General features: G+C 43.8%; 1 protein-coding gene across 1 annotated transcript in view; it reads right to left on the bottom strand.

Moving 5' to 3' along the window:
* Positions 1–4,478: 4,478 nt before the first annotated feature.
* PLPP4 (phospholipid phosphatase 4) overlaps positions 4,479–27,236 on the bottom strand; it is a 115,131-nt gene continuing 92,373 nt past the window's right edge. The window contains exon 3 of the mRNA XM_047072742.1: positions 4,479–4,604. Within this exon, the coding sequence (XP_046928698.1) occupies positions 4,479–4,604 (126 nt within the window). The remainder of the gene's footprint in view (positions 4,605–27,236) is intronic.

Here is a 27,236-nt window from a genome sequence, read left to right as displayed (position 1 = left end):
ACTCTTGAAAACACATGACTAATCACAAAGGTAAACCTCTTTACGAGGTGCTGGGTTTTATAGTTAGCATCACCCACAAAACTCTAGCTTCCAGTTGACCCGGAAGCCAGCATGTCACAAAACATGGAGAACTTCAGCCACACACAGAATTGCTACCCATCTAGCTGGTTTTATTTCTGAAAAAGTCCTGCTAAATGTTTCACGTGCCCCTTCCTGCCATGGCCTGTGTCCTCCATTTTCTTCACTTAATAAAACAACAGGCTGGTATATTTAGAGTGCAGCTGGGAAGACGGAAAAGACAAGAAGGGTGTTGACAACAGAAAACAACGATGATGAAAAGAGTAAGGCATTTGGGATTATGAGCTATATTGGATAAGAATATGTAATTGAGTAACTGGACGTACTTCTCCATTAGGCACGGTTGTATAAATCAAAATTGAAATGGACTCGTAAAAATCTCATAATACTAATGTTGTTAACTAAAGTCTATAATGAGAGAAATTCATGTTTTGCTGATGCCTATGGGGCTCCATGTGAATTCTCATCATAATGGACGGCCCCTGCCCATGGTCACTGGGCGGGCTCAGTCTGTGAAGAAAAACAACAACCTATTTATCTCCATCAGGAATCCTGCCTCAAACAGCCACCCCCACACTGTCTATCCCTTCTCCAAGCTGGAAACCTTGGAGGCCTCCTTGATTACTCCCTTAATAAGTGAGTGTTTACTGAATAAAATTTCCCACTCATTGAACACTGCTACTTTATTTTTTAGAGAGACAGAGCGGGGAGAGAGAGTGTGTGTGTGAGAGGAGGAGAAAGACAGAGGGAAGGAGGGAGGGAGGGAGGGAGGGAGGGAGGGAGAGAGAGAGAGAATGGATCTTAAGCAGGCTCCACTCTCAGCATGGAGCCTGAGTTGGATGTTCACCTGACTGAGTCATGCAGGCACCTCGAACACTACTGCTTCTTAACATATAATAAGGGGGAAAAAGGGGGGGCTGAGGTACACTGTAGATCAGGGGTTCTCGACCTCAGCAACAGCCATCTGGGGCTGGATAGGTCTTTGTTGTGAGGAAGACGTGATCTTGTACATTGTAAGATGTTTAGTAGCATCCCTGGCCTCTCCCCACTAGGTGCCAGGAGCAATCACCATTACCACCACCCCCAGCTGTACAAACCAAAAAGAAACTTCCACACATTGCTAAGTGTTCCCTGGGAGGTGCAGTAGTCACCCCTCTGTTGAGACCACTGGTGTAGAGAGTGACAGATGGCCTCATAAAGGGGAATTCAGGTAAAATGAACCGGACTTGTTTCAGAGCCCATTAAAGAATCCAAGGAAGGGCACAGTCCTCTCCTGGCTAATTCTAGGGGTAGAAGTTGAACAGATGATGGCACAGGTGAACTGGTACTTGACCCACAGCAATGACCTGTACCAATGGACATCAATGTACCATGTACATTCAGTTTTGCCTGAATGTCATGGAGGTCTACCGTGACAGGTTGCTTTGCCCCTCAGGTGTGGCCCTAAACGTCGTGGAATGTAAATTCTATTGCTTCACTTGCCCATCAACCCACAGAGCATTAATATCCTCCTTCTACTGCTCCAAGTTCCTCTGTGTGCCAGGTGGATGAGATGGGTCTGAAGCCCTGATGCCAGCAGGCCTTTGATGCACCAGCTGCGTCATGAGTCCACCACTGTGACAAAGCCTAGGACTGTGAGTCTTCATCCTTCCATGACGCGCCAGCCATACCAAGGTCATGAGGACCAAAACTATTTCAGAGAGGCCAACCTCACGTCTTCGGGTTTCAGGACAAGATTGCTACATGAAGGCTCTTCCTGCCTTCCAAGAGGAAGCAGCGGTCTATTCCATTGTGAAACCCTTAATCGTTTCTCAAATCCAAAGTGACTGAATAAACGTGCAAGCCAAGGATTCATAGCTTACAAATAGACCACATTCCCTTCCAAGCACAACCAGGCCTGACCCTGCTTAGCTTCCGAGATCAGACGAGATCGGGCACATTCCAAAGGATATAAAAATGCTGACTCAAAGGGGCACACGCACCCCAATGTTTATAGCAGCACTATCAACAATAGCCAAATTATGGAATGAGCCCAAATGGCCATTAACTGATGAATGGATAAAGAAGATGCAGTGTGTGTGTGTGTGTGTGTGTGTGTGTGTGTGTATGTGTATGTGTGTATGTGTGTATACATACACATACACACAATGGAATACTACTCAGTGTCAGTGATGAAAAAGAATGAAATCTTGCCATTTACAACAACGTGGATGGAACTAGCATGTATTATGCTAATGAGTCAGTCCGAGAAAGATAAATATCATTTGTGGGATTTAAGAAACATGCCAGATGAACATAGGGGAAGAAAAGGAAAAATAAGAAAAACAGAGAGGGAGGCAAGCCATTAGAGACTCTTAAATACAGAGAACAAACAGCATTGCTGGAAGGGTGTTGGCTGGGGGGATGGGCTAAATGGGTGATGGCCATTAAGGAGGGCACTTGTTGGGATGAGCACTGGGTGTTACATGGTAAGTGATGAATCACTAAATTCTACTCCTGCAACCATTATTATGCTATATGTTAACTAACTTGGATTTAAATTTTAAAAGAAATAGACCATGTTCCAAAAATACATCTGCCTCTAAATCACTTGTTTGGGCAACACAACATATCCTTCTTTAGAAACAATGCACTAAGAGACAACAATACCAATTTGCATTTGTGTAATATGTTTTCACTTACAAAGTACATTCAGATCCATTATTTCATTCAGTCTGTGAAATAGCCTGTGAAATATTTGGGGGTTATTGTTTCCAAGTTCAGAAGAAGAAACTTCAGTTTGCAAGGGATATAAATGAAAAGCAGTCCATAAGACACCATCCAGGCCATGATGTTCTTGACCCACAAGGACCCTGGGGAAATGCCCTCATCATCTGGACAACAATGATTCTGTTGGAAAATATTCCCGGGCGCTGTGGGCATGCCCTTCTGCTGTTGACTCAGCGACTCTCTCTCTCTGTTTCCCTTCCATGATGTAGCTTTGTGCTATCCAGAGCTTCATCCAAGTCATCGATAAAAGTAGACCACAAGGGAGGGCGCAGGACCCAGCATTATGGCTTCTAGTGGCTTCCCCATCAGGAGGGCCTCAAGACCCTGAACTGCACTTGATGCATCTACCTGTCCAGACCATGCATCGGCCTCTGTTTCCCCTACACTCTTCACTCCCAGCTCCAAGCTGCTGCTAGAGGCTCATGAAGCCCAGAGTGCGAGCTCTAGGAGGGTGGTGGGTGGAGCTGAGGTTGGGGAAGGAGCAAGAGAATCCAGAGAAGATGTCCATTTAGGAGCCCCCCTCACCTCTGGCCTCATCCGCCGCCTCAGGGCCACTGGAATGAATAGCTAGGATGAGGTGAGGAGGGCACAGAACCACAGGCAGCAGAGACAGAAAAGGAGGAGGAGGGGAACCGCCTGGTGGCAGCAGGAACCAGGCAAGAAGAGGAGGGACAAGCCCCAGGCGGATCGTGGAAAGCCATACGGATGGGGAATCTGGTTTGGGGCACATATAATTCAGTTTGCTTAAAGCTGACACACTGGCGCTCCTCCCCAAAGCTCCTCAGACTTCATCAGAAACAACAGACTTGCACGCTAACGCAGACTCCTGGCCACCACTCCAGACCTACCCCCGGAGTCGGCCTCCCGACTCAGGGTGGCCTGCTCCAGGTGATGTGAGAATTGCCTGGCAGGAAACACGGCCCTAGATCCTGCGCTCCTGGCCACCCCACGTCCTCTGGACATCACCTCTGTGTCTGCTCCCTGTTTGCTGTGGCAGGTGCGGGCTGTGAGCTGCAGCTTATCTGTAGGAGGAGACGGCGTGGTTTAGTCTTATTCCAGTCCCTCACTTGTTTTGTGTTATTTTCACTCTTCTCGGGTATTTCAGGAGTCACACGTATAGGTAAGCTTCACCACAGCCTTGGAGCAGCTGCTCAGAACGTGGCTGGCACGGATGCCCGGGCTGGACACATCTTTTGGAAGTGTCTCTGTGGTGAGAAATATGTCCTTGCGTGACAGATGTGAGATGTGACGGGGGCCCCAAATCACCTGGCACTAAGTCTGCAGGCTGAGGCAAGTGATCCGGCAGGGAAATCACACTTGGGTCTGAGGCCACGGGTCTGCCGTCCCGGCAGGACCTGAGCACGGAGGAGATGGCGGGGCTCCGAGTCTACACCCAGCAAGGGCAGTGTGAAGGTCAGAGCTCCCTTGAACAGGCGTGTTTTCTTTAAAACTGCAGCTCCTGTTATTTCAGCCTCCTCTGGTCTGATGGTGGGAGCTTGGCTCTCCCTGAATAGGTGCCTTGCTACACCCATCCCTGCAGGACGGTGTCAGACAACCATGGGGACGGGCCCCGGGCAGGGACTCACCTTGCCAGTGATGCTTGTAGTCACACATGCGGGACAGGGCAATCATCATGGCGCAGTACAGGGGCAAGATGGCGGCACAGAGCCGCCAGCTCTTCCCCCGCCCGCTCTCAGTGAAGCAGTGCAGCTTGCCAGCCAAGTAGAACGTCGTGAAGCCAAGGCCAGAAAAGGCAACTGCCAAAGAGAAACAGCAGGTGTTACTCCAGCAGGCGGTAACGGTGGCAGGGACGCGGCACACACCGGGCATCCTATCTACCATCTTGCGCGCCCCAGGGCCAAGGCATGCTGGCACCAGGCACCATCTAGGCAATCTGTGCTCTTGCTAGAACCACGCTGGTATGAAACTTTTAACAATCACAGTGGCTTTCCAGGCTTGTGTGTGATCAAAATCTTTTCCTTTTCTTTTTTTTCTTTTTTCTTTCTTTCTTTCTTTCTTTCTTTCTTTCTTTCTTTCTTTCTTTCTTTCTTTCTTTCTCTTCCTCTCACTCAACAATGATTTAATGGGCATCTACTGTGTGCTAGATGAGCACTACTCTAGGTGGGGGAACAACAAAGCGCATCAGATCCTTTCTCCGTGTCAAGGGGCTCACGGTCTGGTTGAAAGACATAGCCATGTTAAGAGAGAATTTTAATATAATGCGTTGAGTTCCATAAGGAAAACATGTGCATGGAACACAAGACCGTGATGGCTGCTTAGATCGGAAGGGTGAGGAAAAGGAAGGGATTTGGGGCTTGGTGGCGTTCACGGAGATGGAGCTGCGTGGGATGAGTCTGATGGAGAAGACGGCGATGAGAAATGCCTTGTTTTCGTCTAGAAATTAGGGTTATTGATACTTAGAATTGCAAAGACCACTCCTGACTATGCCAAGTCCATGGTCAAAAGCGTGGAGGTCGGGTGTAGCATATATAATCCCCAAACTTTTCATCCAGTCAGGTTTAAAACACAGTTGGAACTCAGTGAGGTTTAGAGGGGGTCTTCTGTGGGTTTACAAGAATGGCCCTCACCCCCTGGCTATTCATGGAGTCACCTGAAAAACTTAGGAAGCTTTACAAAATACTGGTGGCCAGGTCTTGCTGCCAGATATCCTGTTGGTGATGGTCTACTGGTCTGGAGCATGTGTATGAGTGTGAGTGTGCAAGAGTGCATGTGTAGGTGGGAGTGTATGCATATATATGAGTGTGTACGTATAGGTGCTGTGTGTGAGGATGTATGTACGTATGTGTGTATGTATTAGTGTGTGCGTGTATGTGAATCATGTGAATATGTGAGTGTGTATAAGTGTGTGAGTGTGTACAAACGTGTATGTGTATATGTACGAGGGTGTATGTGTGCATGTGTGCAACTGTGTGTGTGTGTGTGTTGGGTAAGTGTGTGCATGTCAGTAGGGGTATATGTGTATATTATGAGTGTGTGTGTATGTATGTGTGTATATGTGAATGTGAGTGTGTATGTATGTATACGTATGAGTATGTGTGTGAGTAAACGTGAGTGTGGGAGTGTGTACGTGCATACTCCCCAAGTCATTCTAACGTCAGCCAGGATTGTGCTTAGGGCACTATCGTGGAAGCCGCAGCCCCTGCCTTCTCCAGACACCAGCCTAATCAAAACGTTCCTCTTGCTGGGACAATGTTCCTGGGGGGCAGAGCTCCTTGATAACTAGCCCACCCAGGGACTTGGTAAAACCGGGACTTGCGAACACTCCGGATGCCAGGATGCCGGTGACTTTGAGAGACTGCCTGAAGCCCGAGCAGAAGCCTCAGCATCCCTGAGTTTGTTACGGATGCAGAACGTCAGGCCTGCCCAGACCCGCTGACCCAGACTCTGCGTTTTGTAAGGTCCGTAAGTGACCTACGTGTACCCTCAAGTCTGAGAAGGCCTGGCCTGAAACACAGTCATCCTCTTTATATCACATCTCTAAGAGTCATACAAGAATATGGAGTGTTTTAGAAGATATTCTAGTCAAGTTATTCATAATTATAGAAAAGGAGAAGGTGATGAACACAGAAGCACAGATAAGCAAACCGAGATACCTCCACTCAGTGGACTACGATGCACCCAGGAAATCACGGCCCTAATACAGCACCACAGACGACACTTATGGTACATTAAATGACAAAAGCAGGACCTCAAATTGTAGGTTCAAGATAATCACGTAAAAATAAATGAACGGCAAATTATCTCTGATAATAATGCGTCTTCTTAAAAGGGATCCCCCAGGTACGAACGCAAGCCTATGCCAAAGCAGAATGTTTTCAACCAAATTAAAGAAGGGAAGAGGGTCCCCCCCCCCGCTTTTAAACATAATATTAAATCAGGTTTATCTCAGGAATAAAAATGAAGCACTTAAACATTTCTGAATAATGATTAGCACTTAAATAAACAACAAAGCAGTGCCAACACATACTGAATATTCTGTTTGAAATAATACATAAGGGGCTTCATTGTCCAGGCCTGTTCTACATTTTTGCTAGGGTGGAAGGTTTTTAAGTGATCCATGGGCATTCCAAGGTGGCCCCATTTGGCTACCATCCTCGCAAGCACAATGGGTTCTTAATTTCCTGTCCTTGCCCACACTGCTGTTTCTTCTATTCATTTATACTCTCCCCTGAGGTCCCAGAGTAGGAGGGAGATGCTGAACAGTTGTCTCTGGTGGGTACTGGCCTCATCCTGAATTCTTACAGGCGAGTAATGGACTTCATTCAAACCAACAGTGTAGCAAGTCTATCTGGCTGATTACACTGAGCGCGGGAGCCTAAAAGAACTGCCCTGGGGCTGTGTGAAGTTATGGACGAAAGTCTCCAAGATTTCAATCAGAGAGGCAGCTCTACGTGCTGCCAAACTGGCATCTCTTGGGAAAAGAAACGGAAAACAAAAAAGTCAACGAGTATGGGGGGAATGATGAGCAGGAGTTTGTATGTGTCGCCATAAAAAAAATTGGTTTGGAGACTTTACGACGGACATGTCCCAGCTCAGGCAGCCAATGCCTCGAGGCACAAGATGGGCAAGGGAAGGGGCTGCTGAAAACCCTCCAAGGTCAAGAACTGGGGTGGGTGGCTCTAGGCCAGACCCTCAGCCTACACTGGATCACTTCCCTGTCGCCCAGGAACTCAAATTTGGCCAGCTTCAGCAGTGGTGGGCTGGGACCCAGTCTTCGGCAGGCAGGTAAAATGACCTCTGTCCCACGTCATGGGACTCGTGCTACAGCCCTCGGGAGCGCTGGAGTGTCTGCTTCTCTGAAAAGGAGCAGCAATTCCAAGGCATATCTTTAAAGGCTGGCTCCACAGTCTAGATCCTTGGCCACCCAGCAGCCTCTGCTCTTCTTCCACACATCCTACTGGGCCTTTGGGCAGTATTTTTTTTTTTTAATTAAAAAAATTTTTTTTAACGTTTATTTATTTTTGAGAAACAGAGAGACAGAGTGCAAGTGAGGGAGGGGCACAGAGAGAGGGAGACACAGAATCCGAAGCAGGCTCCAGGCTCTGAGCTGCCAGCACAGGCTCGAACTCATGAACCAGGAGATCATGACCTGAGTCATGTTGGACGCTTAACCGACTGAGCCACCCAGGCGCCCCCGGGCAGTATTTTTAAAGCAGCGCTGTGTGCCATTGCTTTGCTAGGTGACATGAGAGGCTCCAATTTCATGCTAAACCTTATGCTTGTCGCTTTCTCAGTGACATTTATACAGCGGTTGAGCCAGCAGAACGTCCTCTGGCAGAGAGCTTCTGGGGCTCCGCCTTGCGGCCAGGGAGGCCCATCTGAACCACGGACGCTATGGCCACTTTGCATTCCTGCTTTTCCAAAAGCTGTCTGAATAAGAACCAGGTTCTGCGAAATCACACTGAACTCATGTGATCCCACATTTTGTTCTGCTACTGCCTCCTGTGAGGCTGGGGGTTTGTGATGAGAATGTAATCTTCTGGGAGCCTTCCAGCCCTGAGATCCTGGGGCTCCCCAAGGCTCAGATTCAATTTGGGAGAAAAACAAAACAGGGAAGTTTTTAAAGAAATGCTTTCCAAGGCTAGCCAAGCAACCAACACCCTATTCTCTCAAAGAAACGTGCACTTTTGAGACACTGCAGGGCTGGACAGCCTTTCGTGCTCATGTGGAACAGGTGACACCCTGTGCATTCTGTCTGCCCTTCCCCTTGGACATCGCCCCCATTTCTAGCATGATTAAGGAATGGAGCTGAGAACAGAGCTTTCAAGCCTGTGGACATTTCAGAAGATGACGATCATAGAATAGGGTAAATGCGTTCATATTTTGCTAACATTATGGACAACAGAAATATGATCAGAACACTCCCAAGCCAGTGGGCAAGGGGATACTGAGACTCTACCTGTCCTTGGGGGCTCTGAATTGATTCACTTTGCAAAGTCTGAAACACACACACACACACACACACACACACACACACACACACACACAGAGCAATCTATGGGATAGAGCATACACCCCTTGCTTTCAGAGCCCGTGGCAGGTTTTCTTAGCTGGAAATAGTCGATTGTAAATATTTGTATGTTGATCTGGCTGTGAAAAGCAAAGATGTTCTTGGAGCCTCTAAACTAGGAAGCAGATGAAAGAGGATGATTTCCCGACCCTGTTTCTGGCACTTACAATGCTCGCTTGGCTGTGGTCAATGAGAGGCGATAAGCAAAGCATCACAATACAAGCTGCCCGTCCAGGATGTGACGCGAGGCACATCCCCTGAACAGGGCTCTCTGCCTGCCTGGTGATTCTGAAAAGGAATCACTGATTCTTCTCCCAGGCTACACAGGTGAATTACCATAGGTTTATGAGTCTCCCTTTGCAAAGAAAGTTCTATTTATTTAGCTAGCTTAGATGAAATAATGTGGCTTGCCTTTCCTCCCCACTTGACTTTTAAACCAAGTGGAAGACCTTTGAACCCCAATGATTGCAAGAAATAAAACTGGCACCCAAAAAAAAAAAAAAGAAAAATCTTTCAAAATAAATGAGATAAGAAGCAAGGGGACAGATCCTGCTTTTCATGTTGTGCTTTCCATTTGTGCCCTTTTTAATAAATTTCTCCCAAACTGATCATTCCTGGCACCAAAAATGGAATTGCACCCTGATGAGGTCATCTGTACAAATTTTCCATTTTATGATGCTCAAAGTGTTAGTATTTTCTTCTTCAAGAGAGAGAAGGGCAAGACCAGGTGGCTGAATAAATCTTAATACTGAAAGGTGCTCTGAGGGGAATGCATCCCTACAAGACCATCTCTACAGGACCATCCCTACAAGACCATCTCTACAAGACCATCCAAAAGCAGCACGTGGGAACAAACCTGCACACTCCTTACAAGCAGGACAGTGCAGCTGGCAGAGATCTGGGTTCTCACCGTGGCTCTGCCATTAACTGAATACACGAGCCTGGGCAAGTCACTTTCCCTCTCTGGGCCTCGGTTTGCTCTGTAAAATGAGAGACTGAACCACAGGGGCCACCAGGTCAGAGAGGAAACATGAGTAAAGTAGTTGGATATTAGAGGTGACTTTGTGCAGCAGAAAACCTTCCTGGTCTGTCTTTTATTATTCCACTGTTGCTAGATACTCAGATAAGAAACACTTCACTCTCTGAAAAAATCAACGGCTCATTGTGATGGTGAATGCCAACTAACACCTGGCCTCCCTATTGAGCGACAATTGGGAGTGGGGAGGACTGGAGAAAACGGGAGAACACCTGCCTGTTTAGAGATGCAGCCTTCCCTGTACAGCAGCCGGTGTCTGCCACGTAGAGACGTGGGCTCTGTGTTCCTAGAAGTTTCGATCTTCTAGCACAGGAGGGAAATCCCGAAGTTGACGGTAAATGTCTCCATTTTAAAATATGAACAATTCATCAAAAATTACGACGGTGCAGACCAAGCAAGCCTGGTGGGTGGGCCAACAGGGCAGGGTCCACAGACTACAGGTCTGATGGCTCACCTGACCGCTGCCTTCCAGCACCAGCAGTCTACTGTTAAATGACCCTCTAAGCCTGAGCTGAAAATTACAAGTCAACTTGTCCCTGCTCCCCACACCACAGCAAAGAAGCACTTGAGTTTGTGATGATTTTTGTTTATTTTTTTTAACGTTTATTTATTTTTGAGACAGGGAGAGATAGAGCATGAATGGGGGAGGGTCAGAGAGAGAGGGAGACACAGAATCTGAAACAGGCTCCAGGCTCTGAGCTGTCAGCACAGAGCCTGATGCGGGGCTTGAACTCACGGACCCTGAGATCATGACCTGAGCCAAAGTCGGACATTTAACCGACTGAGCCACCCAGGCGCCCCGCGATGATTTTCGTTTAAACCAACAGCAACACCATTTTAAGCTAGGCAGGGGATTTGGGGACTAGACAATCCATTCAACAGCAGGGACTACAGACAGTCCCCGACTTACAATGGTTCAACTTATATTTTTTTGACTTGATAATGGTGGGAAAGAGATATGCATTCAGTAGAAACCGTACTTTGATTTTTCAATGTTGTCCTTTCCCCATGTTTGTGACATGCGATACGATCTTCCCTTGTGATGCTCAGCCGCCCGGTCAGCCCCGCGCTCCCCAGAGCAAGCAACCGGCACACGGCCATCCTGTTCTTCACTTTCAGTGCAGTGTTCAACAAATCCCGGGAGATATTCAACACTTGATTACAAAATACGCTTTGTGTTAGATGATTTTGTCCAGCTGTAGACTAATATAAGTGTTCTGAGCACATTCAAGGGGAGTGGAGCGGGGGGGGGGGGGGGGTCTAGGCTAAGCTATGAGGTTTTAGTAGGTCAGGTGCATTCAGTGCATTTTCAACCTAATGGTATTTTCAACTTACCACGGGTTTATCGCGACATAACCCCATCAGAAGTTAAGGAAAGGCTGTATTGTGTGCTGTTGAAGAGTGCGGGCTTTTGAGGCAAACCCATGTGGTGTTCAGCTCTGCCACTTAACTCCCATAGAAGCTCACCTCTTGGGGTCTCCGGTACCTTATTTGTGCAATAGGATTTGCAGCACTTGACTTACAAAGTGATCTTGCAAGTCAGTTAACGAGGAACTGTAAAATGCTTAGTGTAGCACCTGCCGCCAAGCGATCTCCTGCCTAAGCCTGCTGGCTACAGCAGCAGCTGCTGTGCATTGCCTTGCACAGGAATGGTCCATTCTGCAAGAGAAGCCTTCCCCAAGTCTACTTTGTCATCTGCAGCTCTTTAGTTATATAACTGCATGCTTGCTTGGAGAGAATTCTGGGGCTAGGTATTCAGGCTGTTACAATTCTGCAGCCTCCAAGGCTCTCAGCGGAGATAAAATGATCTTAGCTGGTAAAATGAACAAACCTGAAGACTCAGTGAGATGAGTCAGTGGATATATCTTTCTGATCCCACTTTGAGGAATGCCTGAAGCTCTCAGATGAGAGGATCGGAGAGCCAGGAGGCCATGCCCCCGTGCTAAGTGACCCATCATGTAGCTTTTCTCCTAGGATTCCACAGTAACAAGCTTCACTGTGTTCGAACCTACTCTAATGTCCCTGTGGCCCCAAATCCCTTAATGTGACTAGTTTCTCATTCATAGTTTCAATTTCATAGTTTCTCAATTTACAGTTCAGCCTAGCCAAGATGCCTGCTCTGTTTTCTATTTTAGGACAAGTGAGATTCATTAATATTCTAAGCTACTGGTTAAGAGATTTTACTTAAAAAAAAGAAGAAGAAAGATCACTACAAATCTTTGTGAGAATGTGGATCCACAGGGCATCTGTAGCCTAAAACCATTCCGCAGAGTTTAAGGAATGACAGCTATTTATTTCGCCTGAAATTATTGGCAGATGATCATTCGCGTCTGATTTAACAACCCAACCAGAGTTACAATTTCAAGGGTCAATTTTGATGAAAACCACAGAAGAGACTCAGTACACACTGTGATTTTTAAAACAGCCTGCCTCTCCCCAGTTCAGGAGCAACTGAGATTACTCTGCTCTGATGCAGGAGGCAACAAAAAAGTCTATTTTTGCTGGAAGAAAGAGAACTCTCAAAATCCCTGAAATCTTTTGAATCTTACATCAATCAACGGTTCTTCTAAAATTTCTTTTAAGAACAAGAGTTCGTCATGACAAATATAATTCAACAGAGCCTCAAAAGTATCAATTAGCTCAACTAGATGACTTAAGTGAAAAGACTTAGGTCCTGATTTATCTTAGGAAGCATCTATACATAAGTGCTTTGCTTTGCTTTTATAACCCGGTAGACATAGATCCCACTAGACTATGACCTCCATGAGGGCAGGACTTACAATACCTTCTTCACCCTCATATCTGTATACTCTTACAAACTGACTGGCCCCAATAGACATATGCTGAATGAAGAAAGGACTGAGCCCAAAGGTATGTTATTGCCATCCACTCCTTCATTAACTCTCTCAACGCATATTTATTAATGGCCTCTCGGATCCAGGGACTTTGCTGGACCATAGCGATAGGAAGATGCATAAGACCCCGTTCTTGCCCTGGAGAAGTTTTATTTCTGAGAGGAAAACTGGGAAAAACAAGGGAAGCTCCAAGGAGGAAATAGAACTGGAGCCTGGAGGACAGACAGAAGGAAGGGGCTGTAAAAACCACTTCAGTTATCTGGAATCCAGGGCTTAAAGTCATTCAACCCTGTGGTAGAACTGTCTGTGACTAGGCATGATCACAGTGCCTGTCAGCCTCAGACAGAATTGCTTACTCTCGCACCATCAGCCTTAAGACTTAACAAGAATTAGTGCGCTGATGAGAAACTGAAAGCTGTCTGTTAGACCACAGGAGACTGGTAGACCCTAACCACCTTGCGGAAGGTAGGCTGAGCCTGGGACTGTTGAAGCCAACACCACTGGACTGCTCCAGAGGGATGGAGAAAACCATCTTGACCCACTGTAGGGAGCCAGGTGGCCAAGCGGACCTGAGACTCCAGAAATATGAAATTAACTGAGAACCTATAGCAGATCAGAGATGGAGTTAGGATCTAATAAACACAGGTGAGAAGTGCTCTGTAGCACAGCCGGGTGGACCCAGATGGGCATTCTGACCCCACCACCTCCTATGTGTGTGATCTAGGGCAAGGTGCCTAACTTCTAAAACTCAGGCTTGCCATCTAGAAAATGGACATGCCAGCAGCTGTCCAATAGAGTGATTGGGAGAACCAATGATAGAGTGTCCATGATACGTTGGGCAAAGTGCCCGGCGTGCATTAGGCTGTCGATGATGGTCTGATCCCTTTTACCCTCCCTCTCCTTTCCTACTTAACGCTCTTCTCAAAATGCTGCTGCCTCCCCCCAAAGTGAATCTGAAAGTGTGGAGGAGGAAATGAAACAGACACACGTGCAAAGATAAAAAGATGCAAACTCAGTGGTTCCACGAACACGATGGTGTCTGATCCATTGCCATTATATGCCCCACACCAAGAATAGCGCCAGACAAGTCACGGGTGCTCAATAAATACACGTGAATGAACAAATTAATGAAAGGAAGAAACGGTGGTGTTATGGAAGCTAGACCAGATGATGTATATTCTCGGGGGCGCTATGGGAACGCAATGATGAGCATCCCTTTTCTGCCTAGCTAACTCCTACTCGCTCATGTCTCAGTTTAAATGTCACTTCCTCAGAGGCCCTCCCTAGCCCCACCAGCAGGTGTAACAGGCTCTTACTGTACCTTGTACCTGTCCTTCATAACACTTAACCCAATACGCTTATTCTTGTGACTGTTTAGCATCTATCTCCCTTCTACTAGATCCTAAGCTTTATGGGGACAGAGGCTGTGTTCCCCACACCTGCACTCACCAGATGTTCAACAAATGTGCATAGTGAATGAATGGCTGAAGATCTGATAAGCAGGGAAGGTTTCACAAGGAAGGGAGGGATGCACCCACTGACAGAAGGGGTAGAGTCAGGCACTGGCTCAGAATAACATATGGGGTGGAGATGAGCTGGGGTGTTCATTCTTGCCACATCCCACCCTCCAGACATATCCACAGTTAGCACCCCCCCTCCCCTCAAAACACACGCACGCCTGCACACACGCATGAGCGCACATGCACACTTCCTACAAGGTTCATCCTACAAGAGTGGCCCCAGAATCCTCCTGGGATCTTCGGAATAGAAGCCCCTCTCTTCCCCAGGGACTGACACCCAGCCCCCAGATATCCGGGCTGGATTCCAGGGAACACCGGGAGATGCTCGCAGAGTTCTCAGATGAGGTGAAGCTATAGAAAGGGAAGCAACATGAGATTCCAAGGGCCTGAAGGACGGACAGGCAGAGTGGTGTCTCCATAAACTAGAAAAGAAGGAAAGAGGAAATAGTGCGGACTTGAGCAGGCACTAGGAACGTTCTATCAGAAGGACAGCAAGACGCTCAGACGTGGGATGCCTCCATCTGCCAGGCACTGCACTAGAAGCGTTCAGTATCTGGCCTCACCTCATCCCCAGAACAACACAGAGGCATAGGTAATAGGCCCATTTCATGGATGAGAAATGGAGGCTCAGCTAGGTCGAAATATTTACTGAAGGTTAAGGCAGCCCCTAGAAACAGTGAATTATTTCTAAATAGAGCAAGAAACCACAGAGTTTCTTAGCATAATTGCGGTCATGGCACTGTTAACTGCCTATTTGTGTTTCACTCCCCTGTAGGCATGTACCTTTCAGGGTCACCACGGAAGCCCTAGGACCCAGCATGCTGCCTGGTGAGAAAAGTAACCAATACATAGTAACTGAACGAATATGTAAATGGTAGAGACCATTTATTCACTTCACAAATGTGACTGGACTCTATTAGGTACTCTGGCAACAGGCCAAGGTCCTTGGGGACGGAAAAACATCATGGCCATGAAAGGTCATGCCCGCCATCCCCTACTTCTAAGCAGGGTGATACTCAAGCTTCCTGAGCCAGACAAGATTTCCATCTCATGGTAGAAATGAGTGTGCAGCTTTGTTTGAGGCTGAGCGATGGGGAAAAGGAAAAGGAATCACAAAGCTCATAATTAGTCTGTAAAGCAAATGTCAGAGGCAGGAAAGGCAAACAGAAAAGGCAGACTGTAAGCTCCTTGCAAAACCCCTGTCTGCATCTTCAAATAGGATTCTGTTCTGGAAAAAAAAAAAAGAAGGAAAGAAAGAAAAAGAAAGAAAAAGAAAGAAAAAGAAAGAAAGAAAGAAAGAAAGAGAGAAAGAAAGAAAGAAAGAAAGAATCAACAGCTAACTCAGGCACAATGTGCAAAAAAAATACAGAGGGAGCTCCTAAGAAACTGGCTTTGGGGGAAGAAGGTGATGGTTCTTCAGTCAGTCCCTGGAGACAAGATCCTGGGAACAGGGAAAGCATCCGCAGAGGAGGATTAAGGATTTTTTAAGTGACAGAAGCCACTCTGGCTCCCCCACCCCCCACCCCACGCTGCTTGATGACCAAGTCTTGTTAGGAATCATAAATGCTACTCCTCGCCCTAGAGAGAGCTATGAGGAGTTACCACGATGGAAGTGGTTTGCCTACCAGAGCATCCTAATTTCCAGAAGGTCTAAATCGCCAAGACAACTTTTGCTTTTTTCAGTCGTGATTATATACGCCACAATGATCTGAAACATGAATATGAAAATACGCCCTCAAAAGGGAGAAATCACTTCTCGCCATAATACCATTAGGGAAGCTGATAAAAACATGGGCCAGATGAAGATGAAGATAACATTTTAATGAGAAATCATTTTACTTTCCCTCCCAAGGCCTTGGCAGCACAGAAATTTGAGGGTGAAATTTCAGCAGTAACGTGCATGGTTTGACAAGCAACTAAGTAGGCAGTGGCCATGAATATGCCCAGTGCGTCCATCTGACCAGCCTCTCTGTGGGGTGCACGGGTTTCAGGGGAAGCCTCTGAAGTCTGAATGATGGCTACCGCCCAGCCACGCTCTAAGGAAGTGACCTTCTACGAGTTGTTATACCTCCTGCATATGATTTGTTAGGGAAAAACAACCCTCCTAACCTGCCCCCACCACTAGCTCTGACTGGGGAGCTCAGTCCACACAGGAGGACAACGTGTGAGACAAAAGAAAACGTACACATTGGTCTCTGCCTCTGGTTCCGAGCACATAGCCCCTAAAGCCCTTGTAAATTCCTAAGTGATAAGTACCAAGAGTGTCTTCTGTTCTATTGAGGCAACTCTGGGCGGGCTCCTGGATGGGGGCTGGTCACCAGAAAGACCAAGCCATGATTAGAACCTTGGGATTTTCAGCCCCATCTCGCATTCTCCAGAGAGGCTGGAAACAGAGTCAATGATCGATCATGCCTATGTAATGAAGCCTCCACAAAAATCCCCAAAGTCCAAGGTTCAGGGAGCTTCCAGGCTGGTGATCGTACCAGGAGGATGACCCCAACTCCATGGAGACAGAAGCTCCTGGGCACTGGGTGCTCCAGACCTTGCCTCATCTCTTCATCTGGCTGTTCGTCTGTAACCTCTATCCTATCCTTTAATAAACTGGTAAATGTTCAGTGTTTCCTTGAGTTCTGTGAGCCGCTCTAGCATATCAATCAAAGCCGAGGAGCAGACCATGGGACCCTCAGATTCGTGGCCAATCGGCCAGGAGCATAGCGACAACCTGGATTAGTGACTGGCATCTGAAGTTGGGTGGGGACAGTTTTGTGAGACCGAGCCCTTAACCCACGGGATCAGAGGCAATCTGCAGGTAGAGTGTCAGAACTGACTTAAATTGGAGCCCCCTGGCAGAGAACTGCTTGGCTGGGGAAGACCCCCCCACATCTGGTACCAGCAGTGCTGTAAGCAAGACAGCAGAGCAAGAAGAGCGGGGACGCAGGGGGAAAGACCTGGGTTTTGTACACAGCACAGGCCCAAATGGGCTCCGCGTTAAGATCTGCAGGCCCCGAGGTGTTTGGCTCAAATGCTGCCCTGCAGAGTGGCCATGATGGGTGCTGACCACGACCAACTGAATCTTCTCAGCCTTGCAGGAGAGGGGCGAGGGGAAGGCACATGGACCTCATGTGACATCCTGTGCCCGGCAAGGGTGTTGTTCTGGTTACTAAAGAACACTGCAGCCCCTCCCAGACTCAGGGCTGAAGAAGTGACTGGGTACCGGAGGAGATGGCTTCCCAAGCTTCCCTCATGTCCTGGTTTCCCTGACAACAAGCCTCCATCACGACCCATGCTAATTTCTCACTTACACCCCTAAGGAAACTGACCATAAATATGGCAAGAGCTTCATTTATTTGATGTATGGAAAGGCTGTCCCCCTCTTGCTGGCCCCATCCAAATCAAAAAGATTTGTTTATGTTCATACAAGAATTGTGGGTTCTTTTTTTTATTATTAAGCTAAAAGGGCCATTTAAATTCGGGAAAGCAAAAATGCTGATTTTTCATCTCCTGTGACCTTAGCAGACACTGCTAACTGATCAAGGGACTCTATCAAGAAGCCAGCTTGGGGCTCAGGATCTTCCTGAAGACACCTGTCCAAGTCCCAACTCGCCCCATGCAACAAATTGAAATCCAGTAGCTGGCTTCTTTTAAGTGATTTAATCCAAGACAGCACAAAATAGAACTAAAATAGAACTCTCCCAGGTGTTACCAGGGCAGAGTGGTGTCCCCCACAGTGGTCTTTCCCATTTGCCAAATGGGGACAACAAGATCTGCCTCACCCGAGTCTCAAAACCACGAGTTTTGCAAAAGTACCTCATAAACAGAAATTCCATGTACAAATGAAAAGGAGAATTAGAAATGCTGAGGAAACAGATGAGAAAACTCGCAGCTGGCCTCGGACCCAGATCTGTCTGCTTCTCAGCCCGACTTCAGTCTCCTTTACCGATACAGAAATAGCTAACACTTCCCAAGTCCAGGATTTTATTTCAGCAGTGTGGCAGACTATATATCCTGACTGAAAGAACTCCATGTTGAATGAAATACAAGGACAAGGCAACAATCTTTTAAACCTATCACCGAGTTGACGCAAAGAGAAGAATTAATGAAAGCAAGGTTCCCCCAAATGCCAGGAAAGCCCGGGTCTTAGATACAAGATACGTTAGATACAGTAAAGCCAGCCTGTGTCCTGAATGTGTTCACAGAAACCTGCAGACCTCGAGCCTCTGCTCTGATGTTGCCATGAGGCACAGGGGTGAAGGGACATGGTCTCAGGCTTATGTGAGGTAGAGAACATAACAGCAGCCTCCTGGATGAACCTTAGATCTCAAAGGCCTAAGAGTAAATAAGGAGGAAAACAGTAAGACTTCCCTGTCTTCATCTTTGTGCCGTGTGGAGAGATCTCACAACTCTAACACCTCTCTCACAGATCTCTGCTGCCTAATTCATGCTCCTCATATGGTCCCCACAAAACCTGAAGTGGAGAATTGATTCTGGATGGCCCCGGAGCAGGTAGGGCTCTTTGGCAAAATTCGTCCTCAACCCAGACATGAAAATATTCCCCAAAATAAAGTTCTAGGAAAAATTAAAAGCCCAGACTAAGGAAGCTCTAAACACAAAAGATTTCAGGGCCTCTGGAGGAAAAGGTGACTCATAACAACTTCAGATAATAATACAGCAGAGAATATAAAATAATTATTTGCGATGTGTTTAAGGAAATTATAGGGAGGCATGAAAATAAGGACAAAGAACACGCACCATAAAAAATAATGAAGCAGATTTCTTAAGACCAAATAGAATTCTATAAATAAAAAAATAGGGTAATTGAACTTAAAAGCTCAATAGATTAAATACACATGTGAGACAACACTGAATAGAGAATCCATAAATTGGAAGACAGATTCAAAACTTTTCCAAAGCGCCATTAGAAGAAGGCAGGTAAAATATGGAGAGGTCACATGATGTGGCTAATCGGTGAGAAAGTCTAACCGGAGTTCCAGAGTGGAGAAGAAGACAATAGAGCAAAAGGGAGGAGAGATATTCAACCAGATAATGGCTGGAGTATCTCAGAATGGTGACAGGCACAAGCCTGAGAATCTCACACAAGATACGTGAAAGGAAACCCATGCCAACACACAGAATAATAAAACTTTGTGACACAGAAGAAAAGCAAGAGGCTAGAAGCACCCAGAAAGGAAAAACAATACTAACACAGAAGCAGCAGTAAGACTTATAACCGACTTCAAAAATGCCAGAGGCACCGCAGCGAGATAACAGCAAAATGGTGCCTTCAGAGTTCCGAGAGACAGGAACTGTCAACTTAGAATTCCACTGTTGGTAAAGCCATCTTCCGAGAACGAGATCAAACGAAGAAACTTTAGAAAAATAAAAAACAGGGCATTTACCAAAAAAGAATATCAGAGAAGGACATTTAAAGGTTCTCATTGAGGCAGAAGGTGGGCAGGCTGAGACAGAAAATCGACGGTGAGCAGAGGTGCTGGTATGCACAGGGGTTACACGTGCACAGGTTGTACATGGGTGACACATGCATGGGCTGGTGGTTCTGTTGGGGGAGAGAGAAAAGGAATCAAGCTAGAGTGAAGAGCAAAGATCTACCAGATAAATGAGAATCCATTTATCAGAGGGAAAACATTCAGGGTCTTCACATTGAATGTTGAGAACAGAAACACACCTGGGTGGCTCAGTTGGTTGAGCATCCGACTCTTGATTTCAGCTCGGGTCATGATCTCATGGTTTGTGAGATCAAGCCCCACATCTGGCTCTGGTCTGACAGAGTGGAGCCTACTTGGGATTCTCTCTCCCTCTCTCTCTCTGCCCCCCTCCTGCTCATGCTCTCTCTCTCTCTCAAAATAAATAAATAAACATTAAAAAAAATAATAAAAATAAACGTTCAGATGGGAAAAACAAAGATATTAAATAACTTGAAACTGTGTTCACTGTGTGTGCTAAACTAGAGATCTGATAGACCTTCTAAACAAAAAAGAGGAAAATAATGAAAAATCATAACAAAAAATCATGCAGGAAGGGAGGAGAAAACAGTACATAATGAATGATAAAAATAAACCCTCACATATGAGTAATGGCAACAACTGTAATTAAAATTAGCTCCGGCTAAAAGTTCAAGAAATACATACATAAAACACAGAGCACAGAGAATAGAAAAAGATATAAGTAGCAAATATTAACCAATAGAAAGCTGGTTTTAGTAGTAAAATCAGATATTCTTTATTGTAAAAACAGCGTTAGAAATAAAAATGGTCATGACTTATTTATAAAGGTAGTAGAAGATACATTAGGAAGTATGATAATTCTAAACTGTGTTTACACATCACTTCAAAATTATATGAATCAAAAATGAACAAAGTTACAAAGGCCATGGAACTATGTCATCTACATAAGGGTGAAACACTTTAACACACATTTTCATAATTGATAAATTAAGCATAAACAGGAAATGGTTAAATATATTAAGATTTGGACAGCACAACAAGTTTGGTCTAATGGACATATGTACAGCTTTATGTCCTGCAATTTTAAAATTTACATCCTTTTGAAGCTATGTGAAATATTTAGGAAAACAGGCCATATGCTAAGCCATAAAGCTAGCCTCAAGATCAAAAGAGTGGTAATTTTCAGATCACATTATCTGACCACCATGCAATTACACTATAAATCATTTAAAAAGTATAACAAGAAAAATATCCTATGTTTAGGATTTCTTCTTTTTTTTAAAGACTCTTCTAATCAACTTAGAGGAGTCACAGGAAAAAAAAAGAAAATTAGAAAATTTTCAAAAGTAAATTTAACGAAAACATATGCGTTGAAACTTACAGAATGCAGCTCAAAGCCACATTTGTGGGGAAAATTTACAGCTCAAATTGTTCCAGTTAGAAAAAGAAGAAAGAATAGCATTATTGAGCAATGCATTTAAATTCGCTCAATAAGTTTACAAAAAGAGAACAGAATAAATTCAAGGTTGAAAGAGGGAAATAATAAAGATAGCAACAGAAATAAGTTAAAACAAATACACAGCACAGAGGCTTCCAGCAAAAGAGGGCATACTGAAAAGAGTAACAGATTAAGCTCTGGCAAGATAAACAAAAAAATTCAGGACAGAGGGAGAGAGAAGGTGCCTATAAACAATAAAAAACTGAGTAATGCAGATATTAAATTGAGAACAAATGGATATTACAAAATACTTTATATCAATACATTTGAAAGTTTACCTAAAAGAACTAAGCTCTAAAAATAAATACAAATTACCAAAAACACCTCAAGAAAAAAAATTAAAACACAAGAGCTTTGTAACTTTAAATTGATTCAGTATTTTAAATTCTAAGACCAAATATTTTATAGGCATACCTGCCAGACATCCCAAAAGGAGATAAACCATCTTATACAGACTCTTTACAAAGGATTAAAAATGAGGCAACACTCATCATATGAAGCTTAACTTTGTTATTTCAATCTTCTATATTTTCCCACTTATGTTTGATCTGTCAGTCACTGAAATAAATAATGTTTCCAACCATTTTGGTGGATTATGTAGGTCTTGTGTTTCTTTTGTGTACTTCTGTCTGACTTTGATAAGTGATTACAAAACCAGTGACTACAAAAATGAGAATTATTGGCCAACATCACTCAAAAAATATTGATAAATATCTTAAACATCTTAATGAAATCTAATGAAATTTCATCTTAATGAAATCTAGCATTAAGTAAAAAGGGGGAAAACAGCTTAACCAAAGTGAGTTAATTACAGGAATTAACACCCGTTTCATATTTTAATAATTAAGGACTATAAATCACTACATTAACACAGTAGAGGGGAAAAACTCCAACTCGTAGATGCACCAAATTCATTCTTAGAAACTAGAAATAAAAGGAACCTGATTTTAAAAATGTCTACCCAAAACATCATGTTTAATGGGAAAATGTTTAAAACATCCCCTTTATATCAGTAACAAGGCATGGATGCCTCTATCCCACTTCTAGAACATTGTATGGGAGGTCCTAGCTTGTGAAGTAAGGGAAGGAAATAAAAACTTTTAAGAATTGGAAAGGAAAAAACAAAACTGTCATCATTTGTATGTAATAGAATTTTCTTTGTAGAAAACCCAAAATAATTTACAGATAAGTAATCAGAATTACTAAGGAGTTTAGGAAAATTTCTGCATTAAAAAAATTAATATACCATAATATACCAAAGTCAATTATATTCCTGGATACCAGAAAACAATCTGACAGAAAATATAATTTAAAAATAGAATTTATAGTTATAACATGAATATAAAGTATCTAAAATTAATGTGCTGAATAACGTGGAAATTCTTTAAATATAGAAGTATAAAGCTACTAAAAGACATTAAGACCTAAACAGACAACTATACCGTGCACTTGGATAGGAAGATATTATGTCTCCCCAAACTGAACCATAGATTCAATAAAATGTCAATCAAAATGTCAATTAGGATTTTCATGCAACTTGACCAGCTGATTCTAAAATACATATGGAAGAGCAAAGGGCTGAGAATAGACAAAACATTACTGAAGAACAAGGTCAGAGATGTGGTAGGCGACCATCTAATTCTAGTGATAAAAGAATTATGTTCCCCAACACCCTTGAAACTAGGTGTGGTCATGTGACTAGTTCTGCCAATGAAATGTGAGAACTGACTTGTGTCACTTCTAAGCATTTAAAGATGATGTGTGATTCTTCATACTCTCTTCTCCCTCCGGGGAAGCACATGTTGAGATGACCCAACAGAGCCCCCAAGGGACTACAATTATACATGTAACATAAGCAAGACACAACTTTTTTAAAAAGGTTTTAAGCCACTGAAAGATAGCCCAGTCTACCCTGGCTAACATGGGGATTTGCTCTACTTAATCTCAAGTTATTATTAAGCTATAATGATTAGAACACTGCAGCATTGCTACAGGAACAAACAAATAGATCCATTTGCTTATCAAATAGATCAGAATAGAGAGAGCCAAGGAGAAGACCCATCCTTGTGTGGACAGGAAATATGGCAGAGGTCATGTTACAGATCAGTATAAGTCAATAAATAGTGCTGGGAAAGATGGATATCCATTTGGAAAAAAAAAAAAATTGGGCATCTACTGTATAGCATATACCATACCCAGAAATCAAGTCCAGATACATTACAGACCTAAAAGAGACAATGACATTTTAGAGCAATTAGAAGGTAACACAGCCTTGAGGTTGGGAGACATATTTTTATAGACACCAAAAGTACTAACCATAAAAAAAGGACTGATGAAACTGACTGCATTTATTAATGAGAATTTGGTTCACCCAAATACACAATAAATCCTGCATTGGATACTGGCTTGACAACAGCTGTAAGAGGAACATTGGGAAAATCTGGAGATGGTTTGTATACATCATGTGATGAAAATTTACTCAAATGGAAAGGTGGAAATTATTGACTGAATTTTCAGTTTGATCACACACACAGAGTCACATACACAAACTCAGACTCTCTCGCTCACACACACAGATCGTCCAACCCAGAAGAATATGCACTAAGGTGTTCATGCTGGTGACTTCTGGGCAGTAGGAAGTAACACTTCTATAAGGATAAAACAGTTATTAAAATAAATGAATGAATAAATAAGAGAATGAATACACAAATTCAATGTGGGAGGCAAAACCAAACAAACATGAAGATAATGAAAAAGACAAGCGCCAAGAGGAAAATGTCTGCTGCATAAATAGCCAACAAGGAACTAATATCCAGAATATTTTTTTTAAAAAACCTGTAAGTAAGCAAAATTAAAACAGGCAACCTAACCGAATACGCAAAAGACACAACGGTAATGTCCTATAAAGCGGAAACCTAAACTCCATTAAACTCATGAGAACAAGGTCCAGCTCAGTAGTCATCAGGAAGACACAGACCATAACTGAGGCTGCCATTGCACCCTCCAGACCAGCAAAAACTAAATCCCGATGACCCCAAGTGCCAGCAAGGCTGTAGGCAATAGGAACCCTCGTAACTTGCTGGTGAGACCGTGTAAGAACAGTTGGGCATTATTTCTTAAAGTTGAAAATAAGCAAATGCCCAGAACTCTTACTGCCAGGAAACACATCTGAGAATTATTTTTGCAATAATCACACCAGAAGTCCATAGCAACACTCTTCATAACTGGTACAAGTTGGAGATGACCCAAGTGTCCATTCACAGAATGATTGTTTTTAAAACTGGTATATTCATGCCTTGGAATATTATGCAGCAATAAAAATGAATGAATTTCTGCCATATACGTTAATAAACAGATCTCAAAAACAATGGTAAGCAAAAGTATCAAATGACAAAAATATACTCAGTATGACTGGATATGAGCCATTTATGTAAAGTACAAAAATAGGCAAAACCAGGGGCGCCTGGATGGCTCAGTTGGTTACGTGTCTGACTTCAGCTCAGATCATGATCTCACGGTTCCTGAGTCGGAGCCCTGCGTCGGGCTCTGTGCTGACAGCTCGGAGTCTGGAGCCTGCTTTGGATTCTATGTCTCCCTCTCTCTATGCCCCTCCCCTGCTCTCTCTCTCTCTCTCTCTCAAAAATAAAAAATTTTAAAAATTTTAAAAATAGGCAAAACTTACCAATATTTTGTTTAGGTGTGTGTGTGTGTGTGTGTGTGTGTGTGTGTGTGTGTGTGTAAGACTACTCAGAAAAGCAAATAACTTATTTTTAAAAATTCAAGGGATGCCCGGGTGGCTCAGTAGGTTGAGCATCTGACTTTGGCTCAGGTCATGATCTCGCAGTCTGTGAGTTCAAGCCCCACATCGGGCTCTGTGCTGACAGCTCAGAGCCTGGAGCCTGATTTGGGTTCTGTGTCTCCCTCTCTCTCTGCCCCTCCCCCACTCATGCTCTGTCTCTCTCTCTTTCTCTGTCAAAAACAAATAAACATTTAAAAAAATTAAAAAGAAAATTCAAGATAATGCAGGCACCTGGGTGGCTCAGTCAGTTAAGTGTCTGACTTCAGCTCAGGTCAGGGTCTCGCAGTTCGTGAGTCTGAGCCCATGTCAGGCTCCGTGATGATAGCTCGGAACCTGCAGCCTGCTTCAGATGCTGTGTCTCCCTCTCTCTCTGCTCTTCCCCTGCTCCTGCTCTGACTCTTTCTCAAAAATAAGGATTAAAAAAATAATTTAAAAAATTTAAAATAAAATAAAAACTCAAGAGAGAACAGTGGAAGAGAGAACAGTCACCATGGAAGGTTATTGAGGATTTCTAAGAGTATATTTACATTCTAATTTATCTTGATCCAAGTAGTGGGTACATGAGGGTCTGTTTTCTGTTATTATTTAATATTATTATTTAACTATTATTTAATACTATTATTAATACTATTATTTAACTATTCCTACTACTGTTATAACTATTACCATTCTTTACTTTAATAATATTATTATGTAAACCATACAGATATGTTTTATATGTGATTTTGTACATATATTTCACTGTTAACTAACTGTCCCTATTAAAAAAAAAAAGCAGTAAGAAAATGATATAGTCCAGGAGCAAGTGCAGATTAGATAGAGACAGTCACCAAGCTGTTTGCCCTGCCTATATCAGGGACTATTCAGCCATTCATTCGGTCATCGAGCAAGTCAGGCCCCTTAAATAAAAGAACACCAAGTTCAAGTCCCCCAGCCCTGGTCTTCTTTCATCGTAAAGGTTGACTGTAAAAGCTCCATGATCCCAGGGCAGGCAGTGTGCACATTGGGGCTACGCACGCCAGCTTCAGCAACACACTAATGAACACAAAGCACCGGCTTTGGTTTCAGGAGACGCTAAGAATCATAATTACGGAGACTTTAAAGTGCATTTTTATGACGACAGTAATCTGCTTAACCAGAGAACAGAAGCAATGCTCCTGAAGAAAAAACAACAAAGGAAGCCTACCCAAACATCACCTTATTATTCAAGTGCAATGAACTCCAACTAATACTTAATTACAAGAGGCGTTTGGAAGCTGCTAGTAAATAAGACATGGCATTCTCCAGAGGCACTTGATTGATTTCTCAGATTATAAAATTCAAGCCACTGAGAATTCTGAAAACACTGATTTAACCAGGGCGCACTCAAAGCTTGTAATGAGAATAAATACAGAATAAATGAAACTGGCCAGGTTGACTGTTACAGATTTTACACTAGGATGTTTTTCAAGCTTCATTGCTACTTTATTTTTCTGATGTAACTATTTCTTAAGGGTGAAACACCTCATCCCTTTTCTTCCTGTTCATTGCACACAACTTGCAATCCTGTGTCATTTGTCATGTTTTGTGTGATTTGCACAGGCTAAGAAATATCAGGACTTGGATTGTTTCTTTTCTTTAAAAATTATTAGCAATGAAGCATGACCCACAAACATGAACATAAAATACTTTTGTTACAAAGTTTTCAGAAGGAAATAGCTACTCTGTGCATACATGATCAAACTGTGGAGTTTTCTTCACTAGCATCTTAAACGAAATAGAAGACAGGCAGATATTGATGCAAAGTAACACCTAAGTGCCTGGGTTTAAATACTAGTTTCACTATTTACTAGTTGTGTGACCTTGGACAAGATACTTAAACCCTCTGGGTCTCACCTGCAAAATACGATTTATAAGAATATCTACCTCACAGACTGTTTCTGAGGATTAAACAAGACAATGCATTTACAAGACAATTTGGTGCATTCCCAGAATATAGTAAATACTCAATAAATGTTAGCTGTACACAGTCAATAGAAAGTTTCTATGCTTTTGTTCAATATACTCCACAGGAGACCGAACTTGCCCCGTGTCCCTTCTGTTGTGAATCGCAAGCTTAAATGTTATGCCCATGTCCACACCACTTGACATCCTACCCATGAAATTTGAACACAACCTGTACCTACAAACAGATGCCTGGACCAGAAAT

Source organism: Lynx rufus, unplaced genomic scaffold, assembly GCF_022079265.1.
Source record: "Lynx rufus isolate CCGP_SWC_20201006 ecotype Redwood Valley unplaced genomic scaffold, mLynRuf1.p SCAF_11, whole genome shotgun sequence".
Classification (NCBI taxonomy): Eukaryota; Metazoa; Chordata; class Mammalia; order Carnivora; family Felidae; genus Lynx; species Lynx rufus.
This window is presented reverse-complemented; position numbering and strand designations above follow the sequence as displayed.